This window comes from Lithobates pipiens, unplaced genomic scaffold (genome assembly GCF_037356315.1).
Source record: "Lithobates pipiens isolate NorthernLeopardFrog02 unplaced genomic scaffold, aLitPip1_a1.2 Scaffold_10, whole genome shotgun sequence".
Classification (NCBI taxonomy): Eukaryota; Metazoa; Chordata; class Amphibia; order Anura; family Ranidae; genus Lithobates; species Lithobates pipiens.
Window position 1 is genome coordinate 169,347,563 of NW_027507686.1, and position 19,550 is coordinate 169,367,112.

The 19,550-nt window shown below is 44.5% G+C and overlaps 2 protein-coding genes across 2 annotated transcripts; one reads left to right on the plus strand and one right to left on the minus strand.

Moving 5' to 3' along the window:
- Positions 1 to 6,934: 6,934 nt before the first annotated feature.
- Positions 6,935 to 14,188, minus strand: FAU (FAU ubiquitin like and ribosomal protein S30 fusion). Its single transcript, XM_077459665.1, has 5 exons — positions 14,073 to 14,188; positions 10,308 to 10,387; positions 8,299 to 8,443; positions 7,303 to 7,358; positions 6,935 to 7,099 (listed from the first exon to the last, which is right to left on the minus strand). The coding sequence occupies exons 2-5, from the start codon at positions 10,380 to 10,382 to the stop codon at positions 6,974 to 6,976; spliced, it is 402 nt and encodes a 133-aa protein (XP_077315791.1). The 5' UTR covers positions 10,383 to 10,387; positions 14,073 to 14,188; the 3' UTR covers positions 6,935 to 6,973.
- A 43-nt stretch (positions 14,189 to 14,231) lies between these two features.
- On the plus strand, positions 14,232 to 19,097 carry MRPL49 (mitochondrial ribosomal protein L49). Its single transcript, XM_077459651.1, has 4 exons — positions 14,232 to 14,392; positions 14,661 to 14,823; positions 17,650 to 17,774; positions 18,773 to 19,097. Exons 1-4 carry the CDS (start codon positions 14,330 to 14,332, stop codon positions 18,917 to 18,919), a joined length of 498 nt encoding a protein of 165 aa, XP_077315777.1. The 5' UTR covers positions 14,232 to 14,329; the 3' UTR covers positions 18,920 to 19,097.
- Positions 19,098 to 19,550: the final 453 nt, after the last annotated feature.

A 19,550-nucleotide genomic window follows, 5' to 3' on the forward strand; every position in this document is an offset into this window, starting at 1 on the left:
AAAAAACTTAAAAAAAACTTTGAAAGACTCACTGCAAAGCTATTGCCATTTTTATAATGTTATTTTAACGTCCAGTGTGCACTGAACCAAAATCTTGGCCCTATTACCGTATATACTCGAGTATAGGCCGACCCGAATATAAGCCGAGGCCCCCAATTTACCCCCAAAAAACTGGGAAACTTATTGACTCGTGTATAAGCCGAGGGTGAGACATGCCTGTCCACCCCTGTGTGTCCGTCCATCCCTGTGTGTCCGTCCATCCCTGTGTGTGTGTCCATCCATCCCTGTGTGTGTGTTCATCCATCCCTGTGTGTGTGTGTCCATCCATCCCTGTGTGTGTGTCCATCCATGCCTGTGTGTGTGTCCATCCATGCCTGTGTGTGTGTCCATCCATGCCTGTGTGTGTGTCCGTCCGTGCAGCCGTGTGTGTCCGTGCAGCCGTGTGTGTCCGTGCAGCCGTGTGTGTCCGTGCAGCCGTGTGTGTCCGTGCAGCCGTGTGTGTCCGTGCAGCCTTGTGTGTCCGTGCAGCCTTGTGTGTCCGTGCAGCCTTGTGTGTCCGTGCAGCCTTGTGTGTCCAGCCTACCTGTGTCCCGAGCCTCCGTCCCGTCCCGAGCCGAGCCTCCGTCCTTCTGCCATGCCAGGATCGCCGCTCTTCGTTGGCGCCTCAGCGGCCATTCCACTGTTCAAAAGCCGCGGCTCCGTCTGTGATAGGCGGAACACTCAATTTCCCAGCAGTCTATGTTCCGCCTATCACGGACATCCTCTCATCCTCGTCCGTAGTATGAGGATGAGCGGATGTCCGTGATAGGCGGACCACTGACTGCTGGGAAATTGAGTGTTCCGCCTATCACAGACGGAGGCGCGGCTTTTGAATAGTAGAATGGCCGCCGTCTGTCTGCTCGACACGCTGATCGAGCAGGCAGAAGGCGATGACTCGAGTATAAGCCGAGGGGGGCACTTTCAGCCTCAAAAAAGAGGCTGAAAATCTCGGCTTATACTCGAGTATATACGGTAGTTGGCATGAAGGTGGGCAAAAAAGGACAATGAGATTGTGCTTAGAGACATGGATTGTATTTTTCTTCCAACATGAACTTCCATCATTACCAAAAATATAAAATGGTAAATAATAAAAAATTGCTTTTACAAGAAGAACACTTTAACAGAAAGTACAAAACCTCCTAGAAATATTTTGTATTTCTGCAAATCCCAAACTTAATTAATAGTAACAACAGAATGGCTCAGTATGTGCTGCAGACTGCAGTAACTGGAGCTCCACTCTACACAAGAATCATGTGACCTCCATTTCCTGTAGTGGAGCTTCAGCTGCAGAGGTTCACAATAAAGTGGAGTAAAAAATAAATTTAAAAAAAGAAGTGGAATGGAGGCCACATGCTTCCTGTCATCAGTGGAGCTCCACTCTGCAGCCAGACTCCTCTCGGTTCCCACTGCATTCTGCACATGTGCTGAGTATGTCGGTCATCTGACAGGTTCGCCAGCTTGGAGTTCAGCACTCGGGGACACGCACAATAGGAAGTTTCTCTGAATGTGTTGTCAGTATGTTGGCTCTGCATTCAGGCTCTTCTGCGGTTCCAGTAGTAGTTGGCTTTGGAGTAATATACATTATGTGACAACACTTGTATCATTTACGGACTCCTTACTTATGAGGAAATCCGAGTGCTGCCGAGCAACAGAATTTCATGTTTTACCCCCCTCCATGACCGGAACATGTTTTGTTATTTAGCACTGTGCTATTTTAAAGAGGGATTCCACCAAAAAAAAAAATATTAAAAGCCAGCAGCTATAAATACTACAGCTGCTGACTTTTAATAAATGGACACTCACCTGTACCGGGTTCCAGCGATGCGGGCAGCCGAGGCCGATCGATCGCTCGGCTCTCGGCTGCTGTAGTCACCATTCTAGGTAAGGGAATCAGCTTCACTTCCCGGTTCCCTACTGCGCATGAGCGAGCCGCGCCGCGCAATAGGAAATCTCCGCGCTGTCACTGGGACCCGTGTGTGTCCCAGCAGACAGCGCGGCAGGGCAGGAAATGGCGTAGACTCCCACGGGAGTCTATGCCCGGAAGTGGGTGAAAATACCTGTCTTTGACAGGTATCTCCACCCCCCTCCCCCCTGAAAGGTGTCAATTGTGACACCGGAGGGGGGGAGGGATCCGATCAGCGGAGGTTCCACTTTAGGGTGGAATCCCGCTTTAACTAGTATTTGCACGGTCATGCAATGCTGTACTCAAATGGTATTTCTAATTATTTTTTTTTATTTTTTTTCGGTGGTATTTCTTTCGGTGGTATTTTATCACCTCTGGGTTTATTTTTTGCAAAAAACAGTAAAAACATATTTCTTTTACTTTCTGCTTTAACATATATCCAATAAAACAAAATCCTCAAAGTTTAACCAAAATGTATTCTGCTACGTCTTTGGTTAAAAAAAATCCCAATAAGCATATATTCATTGGTTTATATGAACGTTATAGGGCTTACAAACTATGGGATATATACCAGAATTATTTAAAAAAAAAAATTCACTCGTAATGGCGGTGATCAATAACTTATATGGAGCTGCGATAGTGTGGTAGGCAATCTCACACTGACTGACATGAACAGTGACACTATTACATTGATAATACTTTCACTGCACTAATGCCACTGGTTGAGTAGGGTTTAACATCTAGATCAATCAAGAGGTTAAATGTGTGCCCAACAACATGTACTGCTTTTACTATCATATCTTTGTTTCTAAAGCCTCGTACACACAGTATGATTGTTGACCAACCGACATCTGATTTTTGTCTGAAGGGCGTGTGCCAGGAACTCGTCCTGCATACTGTTACACAATTGTTGTGCCACAAACATAGTGACATACTATGAGGAATTTCAGCTCTTGAGCACCATTCTTTGGGCCCCCTCTGCTAGTTTCGTATTTGATGAGCATTGATTCTGAGCATGCGCGTTTGTACTTTTGACTTTTGTGTGACGGACATGTGTACTAATCATACGAAAATCAGACAGACCACTGTCCGCTGAAAATTCACTAGCCTGCCATCCAACATTTGTTGGCCAAAAATTGGAGAACAATTATTAAACAGCGTACTAACGGTAAGATTTTAGGACAAAAATCTGTCAACAATTGTACCATGTGTACGAGGCTTTAACCCCGGTTCACACTGAGCTGTGGGAATGAAGCCGTGCAAGCTCAGCTGAACTCGATTTCACTCCTGCAGGTCAGTCCTGACTGGCTGCAATTTGACAGACACCTGTGCAGGTTTCTGTACAGCTGTTAATGGAAATCACACCCCGAAATTGCAAAAAGTAGTACAGAAACTACTTTTTGAAATCAGTGCGTAGTCGCATCGTTTAGGACAGTCCATTGCCACGCGATTTGAAATGTGAATCAGGGCTAAGAAACAGATGGTTCCTACTGTACAGAGCCGTGTGGCAATTGGACACAGTTGATCAGCACATCCTGCCAATGGATCATTAACCAGGACTTGCTGACCAATTCCTATTGTGTACAATCATTGTGGGAAGTCAACAAGTAATAAAATGATGGCTGCAGATTGAATGCTAAACAGCTCACACTAAATATGTATTTTATAGATGACCCACAGCTCTATCAGTGACACACTAGAGTTAAAGTGGTTGTTAAAGACAGTGTTTTTTTTTAAAATGTATTCCAAGGCATTAAAGTGGATGTAAAAAGCCTCAGATGATACAGAGATGAAACTAATCTTCCTAAGTTCTACATGTATATCTGCTGTCTTCAGATTTATATATTCTTTAGAAAGTGCACATTGTGTTAGAGATTTTTTTGTTTTTGTTTTCCAGTTCAGCATTGGGAGTGTAGTCTTGGCATACACTGAATGACAGTTGATTAGAGGAAAGGCAGGCACACACCCCCACTACACATAGGCAGAGGAAGGAATGTGCAGAGCTGTGCTGTGAATAGACCAGCTCTCTGCCAAACTATTTATCACACCCACCCAGACACAAATTTCAGGCTGGTTTTATCTCAGTTGTCTAAAGTTATAATGCTAACAGGACGGAGCAACAGAAAGACACAGGACTTAGGGCTTTGGAGAAAGATAAGTAAACACTGCAGATATATGTGACTAGGTCAAATTTCATGAATCAGGTTTACATCCACTTTAAGGTAAAGAAAACCCAGTATGTAGTAGCCCCCCTAATACTTACCTGAGCCCCATCTCTAACCAGCAATATTCACGAGTGCCTTGGCCAACCAGGACTCTCCCTCCTGATTGGCTGAGACACAGCAGCAGCGCCATTGGCCAACTGACTTTGACAGCAGCAGGAGCCAATCAGGAGAAAAAGGGCAGAAACGCAGCTCGGTGTCTGAATGGACACAGCTGTGGCTTGGCTGCCCCATAGCATTCTGCTTGCTGTGGGGGTACTCGGCAGGAGGGAGGGGCCAGGAGCACCAAAGAGGGACCTGAGAAGGGTATCTAGGCTGCTCTGTGCAAAACCGCTGCACAGAGCAGGCAAGTATAACTCTCCCCCCCCCCCCCCTTAAAATTACCAATACAAGACTTTAGTATCACACTAAGGCCTCTTTCACATGTGCGGACTTGTTCAGATCCGATTGGTTGCGCCATACATCTCTATGGAGTGACGGATATCAGTGGTGACATGTCTGCTGACATTTGATCTGCTATGCAGAATCCAGACGGATGGATGTCCTATTTTGCATCCATCTGGTGGATCGGATGAAAATGTACAGGCGTTCCCTAATCATCCGATCCCCCCATCCAATAGATTAGAGCGTTGTGACAGGTCTGTCCCTGCAGTGTGCAGACGGATTTGTCATCCGTCAGCTCAGCAGGGATCAACAGAGCAATCCCCGCTGAGCCAGCGGATGGCTAATTACAGATCCGCAGATCTGAAAGGGGCCTTTGACTACAACTGGTGTGTGTAAAATGTGGTGCAGCTGTGAATGGAAGCCAGCTTCTTACTTTAGCTTGTTCAATTAAGCTTTGACAAAAAAACCTAAAGCTCATTGGTTTCAATGCAGAGCTGCACCAGATTTTGCACACTCCAGTTTTAGTAAATCAATCCCAGCATGATCATACATTGTACACACAAACCATGGATAAAGTGTTTTTGGTTTGGCCTTGATGAAGAGCTGCACTTGGGGTCTGACTGTAGTAGCACCAAACCCATCACTGTTCACAGACCTGGAAGCAGAGCTAATCAAAAAGCACTGAACACCTGAGATACTACTAGAGTTTGACATTGACCTTCCAGGGTCATAATTTAAAGGGCAGTAGAGTTGGAGGGGGCACCCCAGCCTCAGCAGGCAGAGCAATAACCCTTTCCCCTCTTCCATCCAATTCACCAACTGCAGGAGGAAAGTGACATGTGGAGAGAAGTCGCACAATAGTGGAAACAAAACTTTTCATTTGATTGTTTTTAAAGACCAAGCTGACGTTTGTGAAAAAAAAACAAATACATATACCTTTTGCAGAAAGAAAAAGCGTATGATACTTTCTTCCAATAAGTGAACTCATCTTTTAAGCCTGGGTTCACACTAGTGCGTGCGGAACACTGCATGCGATTGCCACATAAATCGCACCGCATTCCTGTGCACATCACATGTGAGGTCTGTGCTGTGCGATTTGAGCCATACATTTAAAATTGCATCCACACCAAATGGTGCAGGACTCCCACCTGAAACATGTTGCACAAGTATGAAAACCAATGCGATGCGATTCTGCCAATCGCATTGCATTTTGCATTCGTTTTGGGGGTGTCAATCTAACATTGACACCTGCTGCAGATCACATTGAAGCCATGTGACTGCTATGCAGGGAAAATCAGCAAATTTGTGCGTTTACCCACATAGGCGTGAACCAGGACAGCAAACCTATTGGCATATTCATAAACGTCAAGCTTCTGCACATTTATGCAATACTTAAATTTTATATGCATTTACCTGCATATTACAGCCATTATGGGAGTATGCAGAGGGAAGGGAAGGAGAGGGAGACAAACCCCCCCTCACACAGGAACAGAGCTGAGGCTGCCAATCAGCTGGAGTTCCCCCTCCAGTCGCCTTTTTACCTCGTGTCTGTAAAACTTGTCAGAAGTGACTAATGCCAATAGCAGAGGAACAAGGTAGCAGAAGGAAAAATAAAAAATAAAGGACACTTAGGGGGTCTCTTACTAAAAACTGAAAAATTCAAAAATCTGGTGCAACTAAGAAACCATCAGCTTCCTGGTTAGATTGCCAAAGCTCAATTGAGTTTAGAAGCCGATTGGGTACCATGCACAGGTACATCAGATTCTGCATGCACCAGTTTTAGCCTCCCCTTGGCTTGGTTTCCACCTATGCAGTTTGTGATCCATCTTTGTAAGCTCGCAGGAGCAAGGCACCTCTAACCCTCTTGATTTGAATTGTACTGTTGGCGTATTGCCTCCCTTTATATTGTAAATTGCTGCACAAACTGTTGGCACTATATAAATCCTGTATAATAATTTCTGCGGTGCCTTTTGCGCACATGTATTGATGCATTTTTTTTTGCTGAGTGGATTAAGAGACACAAATTGTGGCAAAAAAACACTAGATGCTTTTCTGCAGCTCCTTCAATTAAGTGTGCTGAACCAAAAATGCACCCTTTTGCCCAAAAAAACAAAACAAAAAAATAACACAAAAACACCCGACTCTTCAAAAACTCAGCTGCTGAAAAAAAGCAGATTTGAACATGTCCCATAGGAAACCCTGTTAAATGAACTGTTGTGTGTTTCTGCAAAAAGCACAGGTGTGGTTCAGCCTTAGTGCTCTGAATTGAGACATGTATGCACTATAAAGGAATGTGCTTTGTTCAGATTTCATGTTTGAGGTTTACAACCATATTAACAATGAAATGAGTTATGATGAAATATTTTCTCAACTCAAACACAACAGATTGAAGTTCTACATCTGTTTATTAACCCATTGTGACATTTTAAGAGTTAGCATTGGGTCCCTTCTTCTTGCCAAAAGTGGGCACAACATTAACAAAGCGCCTGTTGTATTGCATGCGCCTCTTTGCCCGGCCAGTCTTCTTTTTCTTCTTCTCTTGCTTGGCCACCTGCAAACGTAGTAAAAATATATAGTGAGCAGAATGAAAAAACAGGAGATACAAGACTAATGACATTACTAGAGAGTTTACATTAAGAATGTAGAAATCTCTCTGGATTAACTGGGTACCAACAGTGCTTTCCAGTGTTACTTCACAGCTACTATAAAAATACCGGACTAATGTGATTATTTTTATACGTGAAAAACACTTACTTTTGGAGTCTGGCCTCGTACTTTTCCGGCACGAGCTAGAGAACCGTGGACTTTACCTGTTCGAAGAAAGCATGTTATACATTAATCACTACAATTATAGGAGGATATCAAACTAAAGTCAGAAAAAAAAAAAAAAACATCCACCATCTCAGATTCTTGTGCCAAGACATTCTTACCAGAATTCCAAGCTCAGTTCCACCTATCCACCAATACAAAGCAAAATGATAGCCCAACTCTTGCAGATACGCAAAAAAATAAAAATATGGGCGCCAATTGCTAGTAAAGAGTCCCTGCCACCAACTTAAAAGAAATTGCAGGTAAAAGCAAAAGGGCTTTAAATGCTCAGTTTTGGTGTTTTTCATTTGCATAACTGTTGTATTAACATGTCTGAACTAGAACTACTTCTTTAGGAAGAGTCCATTCCCAGCACATGATAGCTTTCTCCTTGTGTTTAATGTGTGCTGGCCCAGCTCCTCCACCTTCCCACATAACCTTTTATGTAGGCAGCTGTTGGGAGAAGCAAAGGGAATTATTATAGCGAGTGGCAGATAATCTGCTGGACTGCTCAAAATCGTACCCAAGATGGCAATCCAAAAACAGAAGTCTTAGAACGTGATCATTTCACAGCATTCACAGGTAATTAATATGCATAAGATACAGGCACATATAATCTTGTTGGAAGGATTTTGTTAAAATGAATAGCCTAATGCAGGGGTAGGCAATCTTGAGCACAGTGTGCAGAAAAAGGTTTTCAAAGAAATTGAGAGTGTTGAATTTTATAACAAAACGTAAACATCACATTCTCAATCACAAAAAGGATTATTTTTTTATAAAGTAAATGTTGTAAAGTACTTTAGTGGTGAGAAATTAACATCCTGCACTCACACCTGTTTGAAAATAAATCCTATGTAACAAAAACCTATGCATTCTATCTTACCAAAACAAATGTGCGACTCAAATTCCCTAAAGATGTACTTTGCACCCTGGAATACTGACCTCCCAACAGACGAGCAGCAACATCCAAAGTGCTGAGATCACATACTCCACTCTGGCCAAGGGTGTCTTCATCAGACAAGGGGGCACCAGCAAGAAGAATAACTTGGTCTTCGCAGGAAATTCCCTCAAGAGAGGAGACCTGGGCCTGAAAGATCAAATAGTATGTGTGACAGATGCAAAGCAAGACTAGTGTTTAGAAAGTGCCAATAAGAGAAATGACAGTGATCAAAAGATGACATTTAGTCTATATCAGCATCAGACAAAGTACACACTGCAGAATACTGAAAGCTCAATGATTTAACCACTTCCGGTGGTTATGCCAGGCTGATGCCTGGTACTTTTTTTATAGCCGATGATTGTCTCGCGTAAAAGCAAACCTAGCAGCTAACTAGCCGCTGGATTGCTTTTACAAGCAGATGTCCCCACCGCCATATATATATATATCTTGGCGCTTTAAATCGTTTTAAGATCAGGAGGGATTTGGGGTCCCCAGCTCTCTCCAAACAGTAACTGTCACAAGTATGTTTACATTCCTTTGGACAGCAAAAAAATATATATAATAGTGTGAAGAAAAAAAAATAGCAAAATGTATGTCAAAGTTTAAAGCTTGACATGTAATATCTTATATTTTACAAAAAACAAAAGGGCTATGTATTGTGTTATTTTTGCATTAAAATTCAAAAAAAGTATTCCCCTCCAAAAAATCGTTTGAAAAACCACTGTGCAAATACCGTGTGACTATTTATGGGTTCTATACAATTTTCTAGCCAAAAAAATACTGATTGTTACACTTGCAAGTGCCATAAAAGGCTTGGTCTGGAAGTGGTTAAAAATTAGTGTAAAATACATAGTTTACCTATAGACACTTAAAGTGATTGTAAACCTTCCTTTTTTTAACAAAAAAATGCCACGTCATACTTGCCTCCACTGTGCAGCTCGTTTTTTTACAGAGTGGCCCCGATCATCCTCTTCTGGGGACCTTTGTTGGCTCCTCCCCACATCAGATAACCCCCTAGGAGAAGCGCTATGCCAGGGGGTTACTGTGCGGGCGCGCTCCCGAGTCCAGCATTTGCACCCATAGACACGAATGCTGGACTCAGATGCATTAAGGTGAAAAAATACAAGGGTTTATAACCCTTTAAGTTGAGTTGAGGAAGGAGTTGCTTTGCTAGCTTAGTTAAAATACATAAATAAAATAGACGGTAGTCATGTTGAGTGATACTCTGTTTAGGGTAGATGACATACTTCAATAGAAGAAAGCAGAATAATTCCCAACAATCAGGCTGGGCTCACACTTATACAAATTGGATGCATGTTTCCCTGCATCCAATCTGCATGACAGGAGACTGACTGGCTCTCAATAGAGCTGGTTCACATGTCCGGCCAGCTGAGCTACGCACTGGAAAAGGGTTCAGTGCAAATTTGGCTCAGTTTCGGATCCAAATTCAGGCAAAAAAATTTACCTGGTTTACCCCCAAAATGGAGAACAAGGGCATGCCAGACCCCATGCTGCGAACCCAGCCTAAAGCCTGACAAAACCCTGCACCCATTTTCCTCTAAAGTACTCTGCCTGCTGTTACTTGTGTATTGCAAGCAATTGCAAAGAATGAGAATACTGAGCCTGCCATTAACCAGTCAGAAAACCAAAACATATAAGACAGCCAAGACTATTTACATCTGGCAGCACAAAAAGGGCTTATTTGTAACCTGTATTTTCTAACACAGTTATCATTTAGGGTCAGTTTACACCACATGCAGTCCAGTGCATATTTTTTTTTCTGCATCAAAAACGCATAGAAAGTGGGTTTTATGGTTTTCAATGGCATAAAAAAGCCTCAAAAAGCACTGGAATGCACCTAAACGCACTGGAACACAAATTCTTATTAAAAAAGGTTAAGAAAAAAAGCACTTAACACTGGACTGCATCAAAACGCACTGGACCGTATCATAAACACGCATACAGAAAAGCATCTGGACTGCAATTCTATTGTTTGATCCGATACACTTACCTTGATATGGTAGACAGTCTCCTGCCCAGACACCTCAAGGGTGTGTAGATTTTGAGCCCTTACAAAAATCTGCATGGCTGCTGCAAAAACAAAACATCTTGAGTTACAATACAGTTAAAGTGCATGTAAACATACAACTCATTTCCTCCCCTTTTGGTCTAATATACCATTACGTAAATTTTTTTTGCTTTTGTCAGAAATGTAGGTCTATAAAAAAACAGTCACTTTCAGCGCTAATCGATCTTCCAAGGCGTGGAATAACAGATGTCAGATAAAACGGTGGTGCGCAGTCTGTTTTAGGCTGCAGTGATGTGCAGCAATGGGTGGCATGGGCGTTTTATTGCATCAAAGCTTTTTCTTCGCCAGGAACTTAATTTGAAGTGTACAAAGTGACAGCGCATGTCACTGCACAGCACCAACCACATCTGCATATCATCACACCTCACCTCTGGGCCATCTTGCATTGGGAATCGGCACATAGAAGGGAAGAAAACAGCAGTCAGGCTCTGTTCACACCAGTGAGACTCCAGAGTCAGGTGACCGAGTGCAACATTACTCTCTGCCACTCAAGTCACATCAATGCAGAAGAGGAACTTTTTCTTCAAGTTGATTACATTGGAACAGATATCACTGAAATCAATGGGCTGTGACTGTCTCCAAAGTCACACTGGTGGGAATGGCGTCTGACTGTTGTAGTGTGAATGGGCCCTCAGGGTGTAACATTGTACTAAGTAGGCTGTTAGCAACAGGGTAACACAGTTACCACCTCATCCCTTTAAACCTGAACACATTACAGGCTAAAGAAGTAAACCCTGATGTGTTTTACTTCCTTGCAAAGGGAAAGCATAATGGGCTACAATATCTCACATAGTAGCCCATTATGTGTCACTTACCTGAAACCACAGCCTGCAATGTCACCGTTGTCCCCACTAGCAGGGAGCGTCCATCTTCACCCCTCTTCCTTCCGGGGCAGCGAACACGGCATGATGTGCCCTAAGAGACGCATGCACCGTAATCATTGGCACTCGGCTTTTTAGTACATATCTCCTAAAACATGGATGTTTAGGAGATATTTCAGGCACCTACAGCTAAGCCTTAATATAGCCTTACCTGTAGGTAAAAGTGGTTGTACAACCACTTCAAATGTAGATAAGGTACGGAGTTTAATTACCACCTTAATCAGCCACAGAACCTGAGTAATGTGTTTGGGTTTAAAGTGGCTGGAAACCCTTACAACACACTTACCTACAGGTAAGCCTAGATTAAGGTTTACCTGTAGGTGCCGTGAATACCTCCTCTAAACCTACATGGTTTAGGAGATATTTACAATTCCCCGTACAAGGATTCCTTCGGGGCATGCACACTTTAATGAAAACGGCACGCCGTGACCTTTCTAAAGGACATGTGACTGGCAGCGCGGGAGTGACATCACGCGGCGCCAGTCACAGAGCCCGAGTCTGTGACCCCTGGAAGGAAGATGGACGCTTCCAGCTGGTGAGGAAAACGGTGACTTCGCTAGCTCCTGTGTCAGGTAAGCGACACATAATGGGCGATGCATAGTAGCCCATTATTCTTTGCAAGGAAACCCTTTACTACCTCTTTAACCACTTCCCGACCAGCGCACGACGATGTACGTCGACAGAATGGCACGGGCAGGCATATTGGCGTACATGTACGTCCAATATTCTATGCCGCCCTGCCATCGGGAGCTGGTCGCGGGTCCCCCGTGAGTCCGGTCGCGGGACCTGCGGACTCGATCGCCGCGGGCATCCCGAATGGAGGAAATGCTGTATAAACAACATTTTTCCATTCTGCCTAGCAACTAGTGACGCTGATCTCTGCTCCATGTGATTGGAGCAGAGATCAGTGTACACTAAATGAAAGCCCAACCCCCCCACAGTTAGTAACACACCCCTAGGAACACTTAAAGCGGAGGTCCACCCTAAAACGGACCTCCGCTCATCGGAATCCCCCCCCCCTCCGGCGCCACAATCGGCACCTTTCAGGGGGGAGGGGGGTGCAGTTACCTGGATAATCCAGGTAACTGCACCCACTTCCGGGCTAGCTCTCTGCGGAACAGGGCGTACGTTACGCCCCGTTCAGCAAGTGCCCCGCTGCCTGCTGGGAAACACACAGCTCCCAGAGGCAGCGGGGACCGTCCGGATTGCGCCGCGCGGCTCGCGCATGCGCAGTAGGGAACCGGGAAATGAAGCCGAAAGGCTCCATTTCCTGATTCCCATACCCAAGATGGCGGCGGGACCCGGCAGCCGAGCGAGCGATCGGCTTCGGGTGCCGACATCGCGGGCGCGCTGGACAGGTAAGTGTCACTATTTAAAAGTCAGCAGCTGCAGTATTTGTAGCTGCTGGCTTTTAAAAAAAAAAAAAAAAAACGCGGAGTCCCGGTGGACTCCCGCTTTAACCCCTACACTGCCACCCACTGGTTAACCCTTTCACTGCCAGTGTCATTTACACAGGAATCACTGCATTTATATAGCAGTGATTACTGTATAAATGACAATGGTCCCAAAAATGTGTCAAAAATGTCCGATGGGTCCCCGACAATGTCGCAGTCACAATAAAAATCGCAGATCGCCGCCATTACTAGTAAAAAAAAATAATAAAAATGCTATAAAACTATCCCTATTTTGTAAACGCTATAACTTTTGCGCAAACCAATCAATAATCGCTTATTGCGATTTTTTTACCAAAAATATGTAGAAGAATACGTATCGGCCTAAACTGAGGGAAAAAAATGTTTTTTTATATATTTTTGGGGGATATTTATTATAACAAAAAGTAAAAAATAATGTGTTTTTTCAAAATTGTCGCTCTATTTTTGTTTATAGCGCAAAAAATAAAAACCGCAGGGGTGATCAAATACCACCAAAAGAAAGCTCTATTTGTGGGGAAAAAAAGGACGTCAATTTTGTTTGGGAGCCACGTCGCACGACCGTACAATTGTCAGTTAAAGCGACGCAGTGCCGAATCGCAAAAAGTGGTCTGGTCTTTGACCAGCAAATTGGTCCGGTCTGAATGTGGTTAAAGGGATGGCTTGGCAGCCCCCCTAGTACCACAGCAGGCGTCATAGGACATCAGCACAGATCTGGCTGACCAATGAGAAACCATCCTTCCTCCATGGGATCACCTCCTGAACAAGGTTCATCATTCCATTCGAATGGATGATTCCGCTCACATTGAACGCGGTTTTTAAATAACGTAACTTCATCTAAAGCCGCACAATCTCAAGGCGAATTGTCATTGCGATAGTGAAGACATCTGTGTGGCTTTAGGCACAGGCGTCTATGCAACTTGCACCCGAGATGGTAAAAGTAGCGCAGGGACTAGTTTTTCAAATCAATGCGCCAAGTCGGCGTTGCATCATTTAAACGTGACCATTGCCTATGCCGGGGTGTGACTTGTCATGCGGTTTGACCTGTCAAGTCGCTCCCATGTGCACAGGATCACCCAACAAACCATCACCATGATGATCAGGGAGCAAAGTGTGAGGATTTCTGCTCTCGGTAGGCCTGCATGGAGGAGAAGTGTGGGCCAGGACAGCGAGGAGTCTCACATGCGACATGAGGGGATGAAGTGAGGATGGGAGAACTGCCCGGTGACTGAGGCCACGAGCCCCGCACACACCACGTGACCCCCGCACTCCTCCACACATAACCCGCCTCACACACTATCACCACCAGCCTGACGCGCGCCCCCCGCCATTACCGAACCCCTCCAGACACAAACTATCATCCAACAAACCCTCACCGGCCACTCCGCGTCTCTCAAAATGGAGGAAAGAAAGAGGAGGGAGCAGGAGCGCGCACGCATTTTATACCGACACATGGACGCGCACGTATACGGCATGATGTACAGACACGTTCTTTTCCGCCACATTGCTACACCCATTTCGAATCCGTGACCGCAACAGTCCAGCGCATGCGTCTAGCGGACCGGAAAGTCAGGGGCGGCCATGTTGGTACACTTAGTGAAGAAAGGAAACTGACCCTCTTTGCTAAACAAAGATGGCGGCCTTCTTGTCTAGAAGGACAGCGTTAGATGTCCTGAAGACTGCTGTCAGACTACAGGTGTGTGGCTTTTTACGTTATTCTGATTTTCTTTAGTAATATTATCATTTAGTTCACATGGGCTTTATCTTAAAATGGGTCTTAGAGGTCAGCCTATATGGGAGCCATTCGTTGTTTTTAAGATAACTGAACACTGTAATGTGGCTGGTTGGTGATGAAGAATGAAGATGGCCGCTTCTGAGCTGCATGTAGGACAGACCGCTTACATTTTCCACACCAGTATTGTAGGAATTTGGCACTGCCGTAATCCATGTCTCTTCTTTTTCAGCGCCCATACAGTGGGTCGGGATCTGCTGTGACATCTCAGTACCCGGGTATTATAGAGTCACATGACGAGTATCGCTTCGTGGAGCGCCTCATCCCACCTCTTCAAGTGCCCATCCCACCAAAGCACACAGGAGTAGCCCCGTCTGGGTGGATCCCCCCTAAAGGTGCCATTATTGAAATGTTAGATTCCAGGAAATGTTCTTTGTTGTAATGGGCAGAAATCTTCCTGTAGTGACGACTCGTAAAGCATTGGGATTCATAGATGTGTTTAGCACCTCCCTGCTTTTGGATCAGTAAATGATTTTAGGAAAAAGCTAAGTCATGTGATTGGATCTCCTTCAAATCTGTAGTTCTGCCCGTTCTGCTAAAGCGGAACTAAAGTCTGCAATACTTTTCCTCTGCCCAGTGCCAGAGAGGTCCCTCACCGCCACCTTCTCCCCGACTTCCTCTGGGTGTAGACCCTTTGACCATCTTAATAGGCTGACATGGGATGATGTACCTTGTAGACAGGTAGTTCCAAATCTCATCTGCAATAAACCGCTGGCTAGTTCACCTTTGTTTAAAGCCTAATTCCATGATAGAACTGTACTTGAGCTTTAGTCTAAATTGAAAAATCTAGGGGTGATATTTGATGCTAGTTTTACCACTTCCCACCCAACGAGGTCATATGACATTGTGGACTTTGTGTGGGAATTTCTAAATGATACCTCATTCAGATATCTTCTTTTTCTGCCGGCGATGCCATGCACCATAAACACTCGAATATGAGTCCACCCATACCAATCCCAAATTAAATATAAAGAGACAAGTAACACCCACCCCCCCCCCCCCCCCCATTAACAATAACATTGCTCAGCTGCGTCCTATTCTATCATACTCTGTAGCTAAAAAGCTGATCCATACATTTTTGTTCTCCCGACTTGACTGCTGCAATGCTCTACTCACTGGTGTATCTAAATCCACTATTAATCTACTTCAATATGTTCAAAATTCTGAAGCCAGAATCCTAACTAGGTCTAGTACATGTGATCATATTACCCCTACCCTATCCTGGAGTCCTTGCACTGGATGCTTGTCAGGTTTTTGCATAGACTTTTAGATCCTCTTGCTCACTTATAAGGCTCTTCATGGCTTGGCACCCCATTATCTCACTGAAATGTTATCAACTTACACCCCCCCCCCCCCATAACCTCTGCTTGTTAAATTCTGGTCTTGTGTGCGTCCCATGTACTCGCCTACCCTTGATGGGAGACAGAGCCTTCTCCTACTATGCTCCAAAACTCGTCTCTAAGGCCCCATTCACACCTGAGCGTTTTGTAGCTTGAAGCCTGAAGCTACAAAATGCTGGAGGGATAAAAAATCTATTATTCTCACTGGAGATGGTTCACATCTCCACTCCAAGTCACCTGAAGCTTAAACAAGTTCTGGACCCTTTTTTGTTGCTCGAATCGGGCAGATTTGGGTGGGTTTTTTTTCTTCTTTTTACATTGGTGACCTTTTGCCCTGCACAAAATTGCAGCATATCGCTGTAAAAAACGCCACAAAATTGTAGTCAAATTGCAAGATTTTCTGCCTGAAAACGCTATGCTTGGGTGTGAATGGGGCCTAAACTCTTTCAGATCTATAAAAATGTTTTTCTTTACACAAGCTTTCACTTACCGTATATACTCGAGTATAAGCCGAGATTTTCAGCCTCTTTTTTGAGGCTGAAAGTGCCCCCCTCGGCTTATACTCGAGTCATCGCTGTCTGCCCGCTCGATCAGCGTGTCGAGCAGACAGACAGCGGCCATTCTATAATTCAAAAGCCGCGCCTCCGGCTCCGCCTTCGCCTGTGATAGGCGGAACACTGAATTTCCCAGCAGCCTGTGTTCCGCCTATCACGGACATCGTATCATCCTCGTACTACGGACGAGGATGATACGATGTACGTGATAGGCGGAACACAGGCTGCTGGGAAATTCAGTGTTCCGCCTATCACAGGCGAAGGCGGCGGCGCAGCTTTTGAATTTTACAATGGCCGCCGAGGCGCCGACGAAGAGGGCACGGGACGGAGGCAAGGCACGGCACGGGACGGGACGGGACGGAGGCAAGGCACGGCGGCAAGGCACGGAGGCAAGGAGGCAAGGCACGGGACGGAGGCTCGGGACAAAGGCTCGGGACACAGGTAGGCTGGACACACACACACACACACACACACGGATGGATACACACACACACAGGGATGGATGGATGGGTGGAGACACACACACACAGGGATGGATGGATGGATGGATGGAGACACACACACACAGGGATGGATGGATGGATGGACACACACACACACAGGGATGGATGGACGGACACACAGGGATGGACGGACACACAGGGATGGACGGACACACAGGGATGGACGGACACACACACAGGGATGGACAGGCATGTCTCACCCTCGGCTTATACACGAGTCAATAAGTTTGCCAGTTTTTTTGGGGGTAAATTGGGGGCCTCGGCTTATATTCGGGTCGGCCTATACTCGAGTATATACGGTAATTGTCATTTTTTTCTTTTCCCCCTTTATGATAGCCTGTGTTTTCCTTGTAAAGTGCTTTGAGAAGGTGCTATATAAAATAAGGTTTATTATATCTTTAATGTCCATTATAAATAGTTGTATTTTGTAAGAGAAGATTGTTAAACAAGGTAACGACAATGTAAATGCATAGCAAAGGATGTGATGACATGGGGGTTTCCTGTTAGCTGCAGTGACCACCTTGGAGTAGGGCAGAGCTAACCTATAATATTACAGTGCCCTATGACTCAGGGTACCAGGAAGCAAGAGACCTCCAAAGCTGTGTGCAGATATGCCAGGTGCCTTCATTGTAGTGCTGTAGCCTGTTCATTACTGATTATTTACTATAAATTTCATATATGTATTTAAAATTGCAGGCATGTGGTCTCCATAACTTTACTACATGAAGCAAACAAGTTTGAATTTTCTGTTTTTTAATTTTTAGATACACCTCCCGATCTTCCTTATTTTGTGAGACGCTCTAGAATGCACAACATTCCAGTGTACAAAGACATCACTCATGGTAATCGTCAAATGACTATTATCCGCAAGATTGAGGGTGACATATGGGTAAGCATACAACGCTATCGTTTTATCAGGAAATCTTCTTTTTGCAGCTAGATTAGATAAAGAAAATCTGTCTCAGCTAGTATGCATCTGAACATCTTTCTCTTTAAGCTTCTTTTGAAGAAGAAATCTTGTTTCTATGCATTGCCAATGGCTCATACCTCCTCTTTCTGCCTGTACCATTGACACATTGGGGTTTATTTACTAAAGGCAAATCTACTTTGCACTACAAGTGCACGTGGAAGTGCAATTGTTGTAGATCTGAGGAGAAGCTCTGCTGATTTCTATCATTCAATCCTGTGCAAGCAAAAATGCTGTTTTTTATTTTCCTTTCATGTCCCCCTCAGATCTACAAGGACTTCCCTTCCAAGTGCACTTGTAGTTCAAAGTGGATTTTTCTTTAGTAAATAAACCCCATTGATTTCTAACTGATCAGCGTGAATTTAAAGTGTTACTAAACCCACAACAGTAAAATCACTCTGTATATGCAGTAAAGCATGTCTGTTATACTCACTGTGGAACCTAAGGGATTAATCCTCTGCATTGGGTAAAAATTCCATTTGATCCTGCTTTCTCTGATTCTCCCCTTCTTCCACTGTCCAATCCATCTCCTAATAAGATGGGGCCTTTTGGAGGCATTCTGCACATGCTGAGTTTGGTGTATATTTTTTTTTTTCTTGGGAGAGTGCATGTGATCAGGATAGGGCCAATCGGCACTGTCTGGACAGAGGGTCAGGTTTCCTGCAAACTCATAGGACAGTCAGAGGAGAATGAAAACTCCGCCAAGCTTTAACCAGACACTGATCAAGGCTGCTCTAACTGCTGATGAGAAATGGTATTTTGCCATTTATATTTACTAAAATAATTTAATTTCTTTGTACTGTGGGAGACTAGATATAGTGAATGCTGGGTTCAGTAACACTTTAAGTAAGGTGTAGTGTTTTGGAGAATTCAAAATACAACTACTTGTTTCATCATGTAATATTCTGTACTTTCCATAGGCTCTTGAAGCTGAAGTACGAGACTTTTTGACCCAGCAAACAGGAAGGACACCAGCAACGCAAGTTAATGAGATCGCCAGGGTCATCAAAGTCAAAGGATACTTTGATAAAGAGCTACAGACTTGGCTTGCAGAGAAGGGCTTTTAACATGGGTAGAACTGGGAAAGTGAAAATGGTGTAGCCACTGAAAGCTATAGTGACTGTGCTCATAAGTTCCACCTGTGGTTGCCTCTGTAAATTAGGCTACGAATATACTTGTAAAATAGACAACCTTTCAAAATTATTGTAAATATGATTCTTGCAAATAAAGCATTGTTTTGCAATATGTTATTACTTTATGTGTAAACATCCGATGTGAATCTGTGTGTGGAAATATACATAAGGTGTAGTCCCCTTCTCTAGAAAGTAGGGCACAAAAAATGAATACTTGAACTATTGCGGTAGAATAATCTTTACAAGTAAAGGACCGTGTATTAAGGTTGGCTATATTTGGACCAGTGGCGTCACTAGGGCGTCTCTTTCAATGTGGCTGTGGGCTTGACAGATGAAGCACACAGGCAGGGAGAGAGGGTCGGGAGAAGGAATGTGTCATGCTAAGGCATGCTGGAGGTGGATGGAGCAGTGTGGGGATCCCTCCTTCCAGAACAGCTGCAGCTCCCCAACAGGCTGTCACACTCCTGCAGAGAGTGAAGCGGTCATTGGAGGAGAGGAGCGGAGCAGGTGGATAGAACTGCGGGTTTTCTGCTGGCCCTGTCTGCAGCAGAAGCGGTGCAGCCTT

Bases quoted from the DNA above. Each gene is read 5' to 3' on its own strand.
- FAU (XM_077459665.1), bottom strand. From the start codon at position 10,382: ATGCAGATTTTTGTAAGGGCTCAAAATCTACACACCCTTGAGGTGTCT. The intron at 8,444-10,307 runs GTAAGTGTATCG...TTGATCTTTCAG, and splicing joins AGACTGTCTACCATATCAAG to GCCCAGGTCTCCTCTCTTGA. The intron at 7,359-8,298 runs GTCAGTATTCCA...TTCTTCGAACAG, and splicing joins TGCTGCTCGTCTGTTGGGAG to GTAAAGTCCACGGTTCTCTA.
- MRPL49 (XM_077459651.1), top strand. From the start codon at position 14,330: ATGGCGGCCTTCTTGTCTAGAAGGACAGCGTTAGATGTCCTGAAGACT. The intron at 14,824-17,649 runs GTGCCATTATTG...TTTAATTTTTAG, and splicing joins TGGGTGGATCCCCCCTAAAG to ATACACCTCCCGATCTTCCT. The intron at 17,775-18,772 runs GTAAGCATACAA...TACTTTCCATAG, and splicing joins AGATTGAGGGTGACATATGG to GCTCTTGAAGCTGAAGTACG.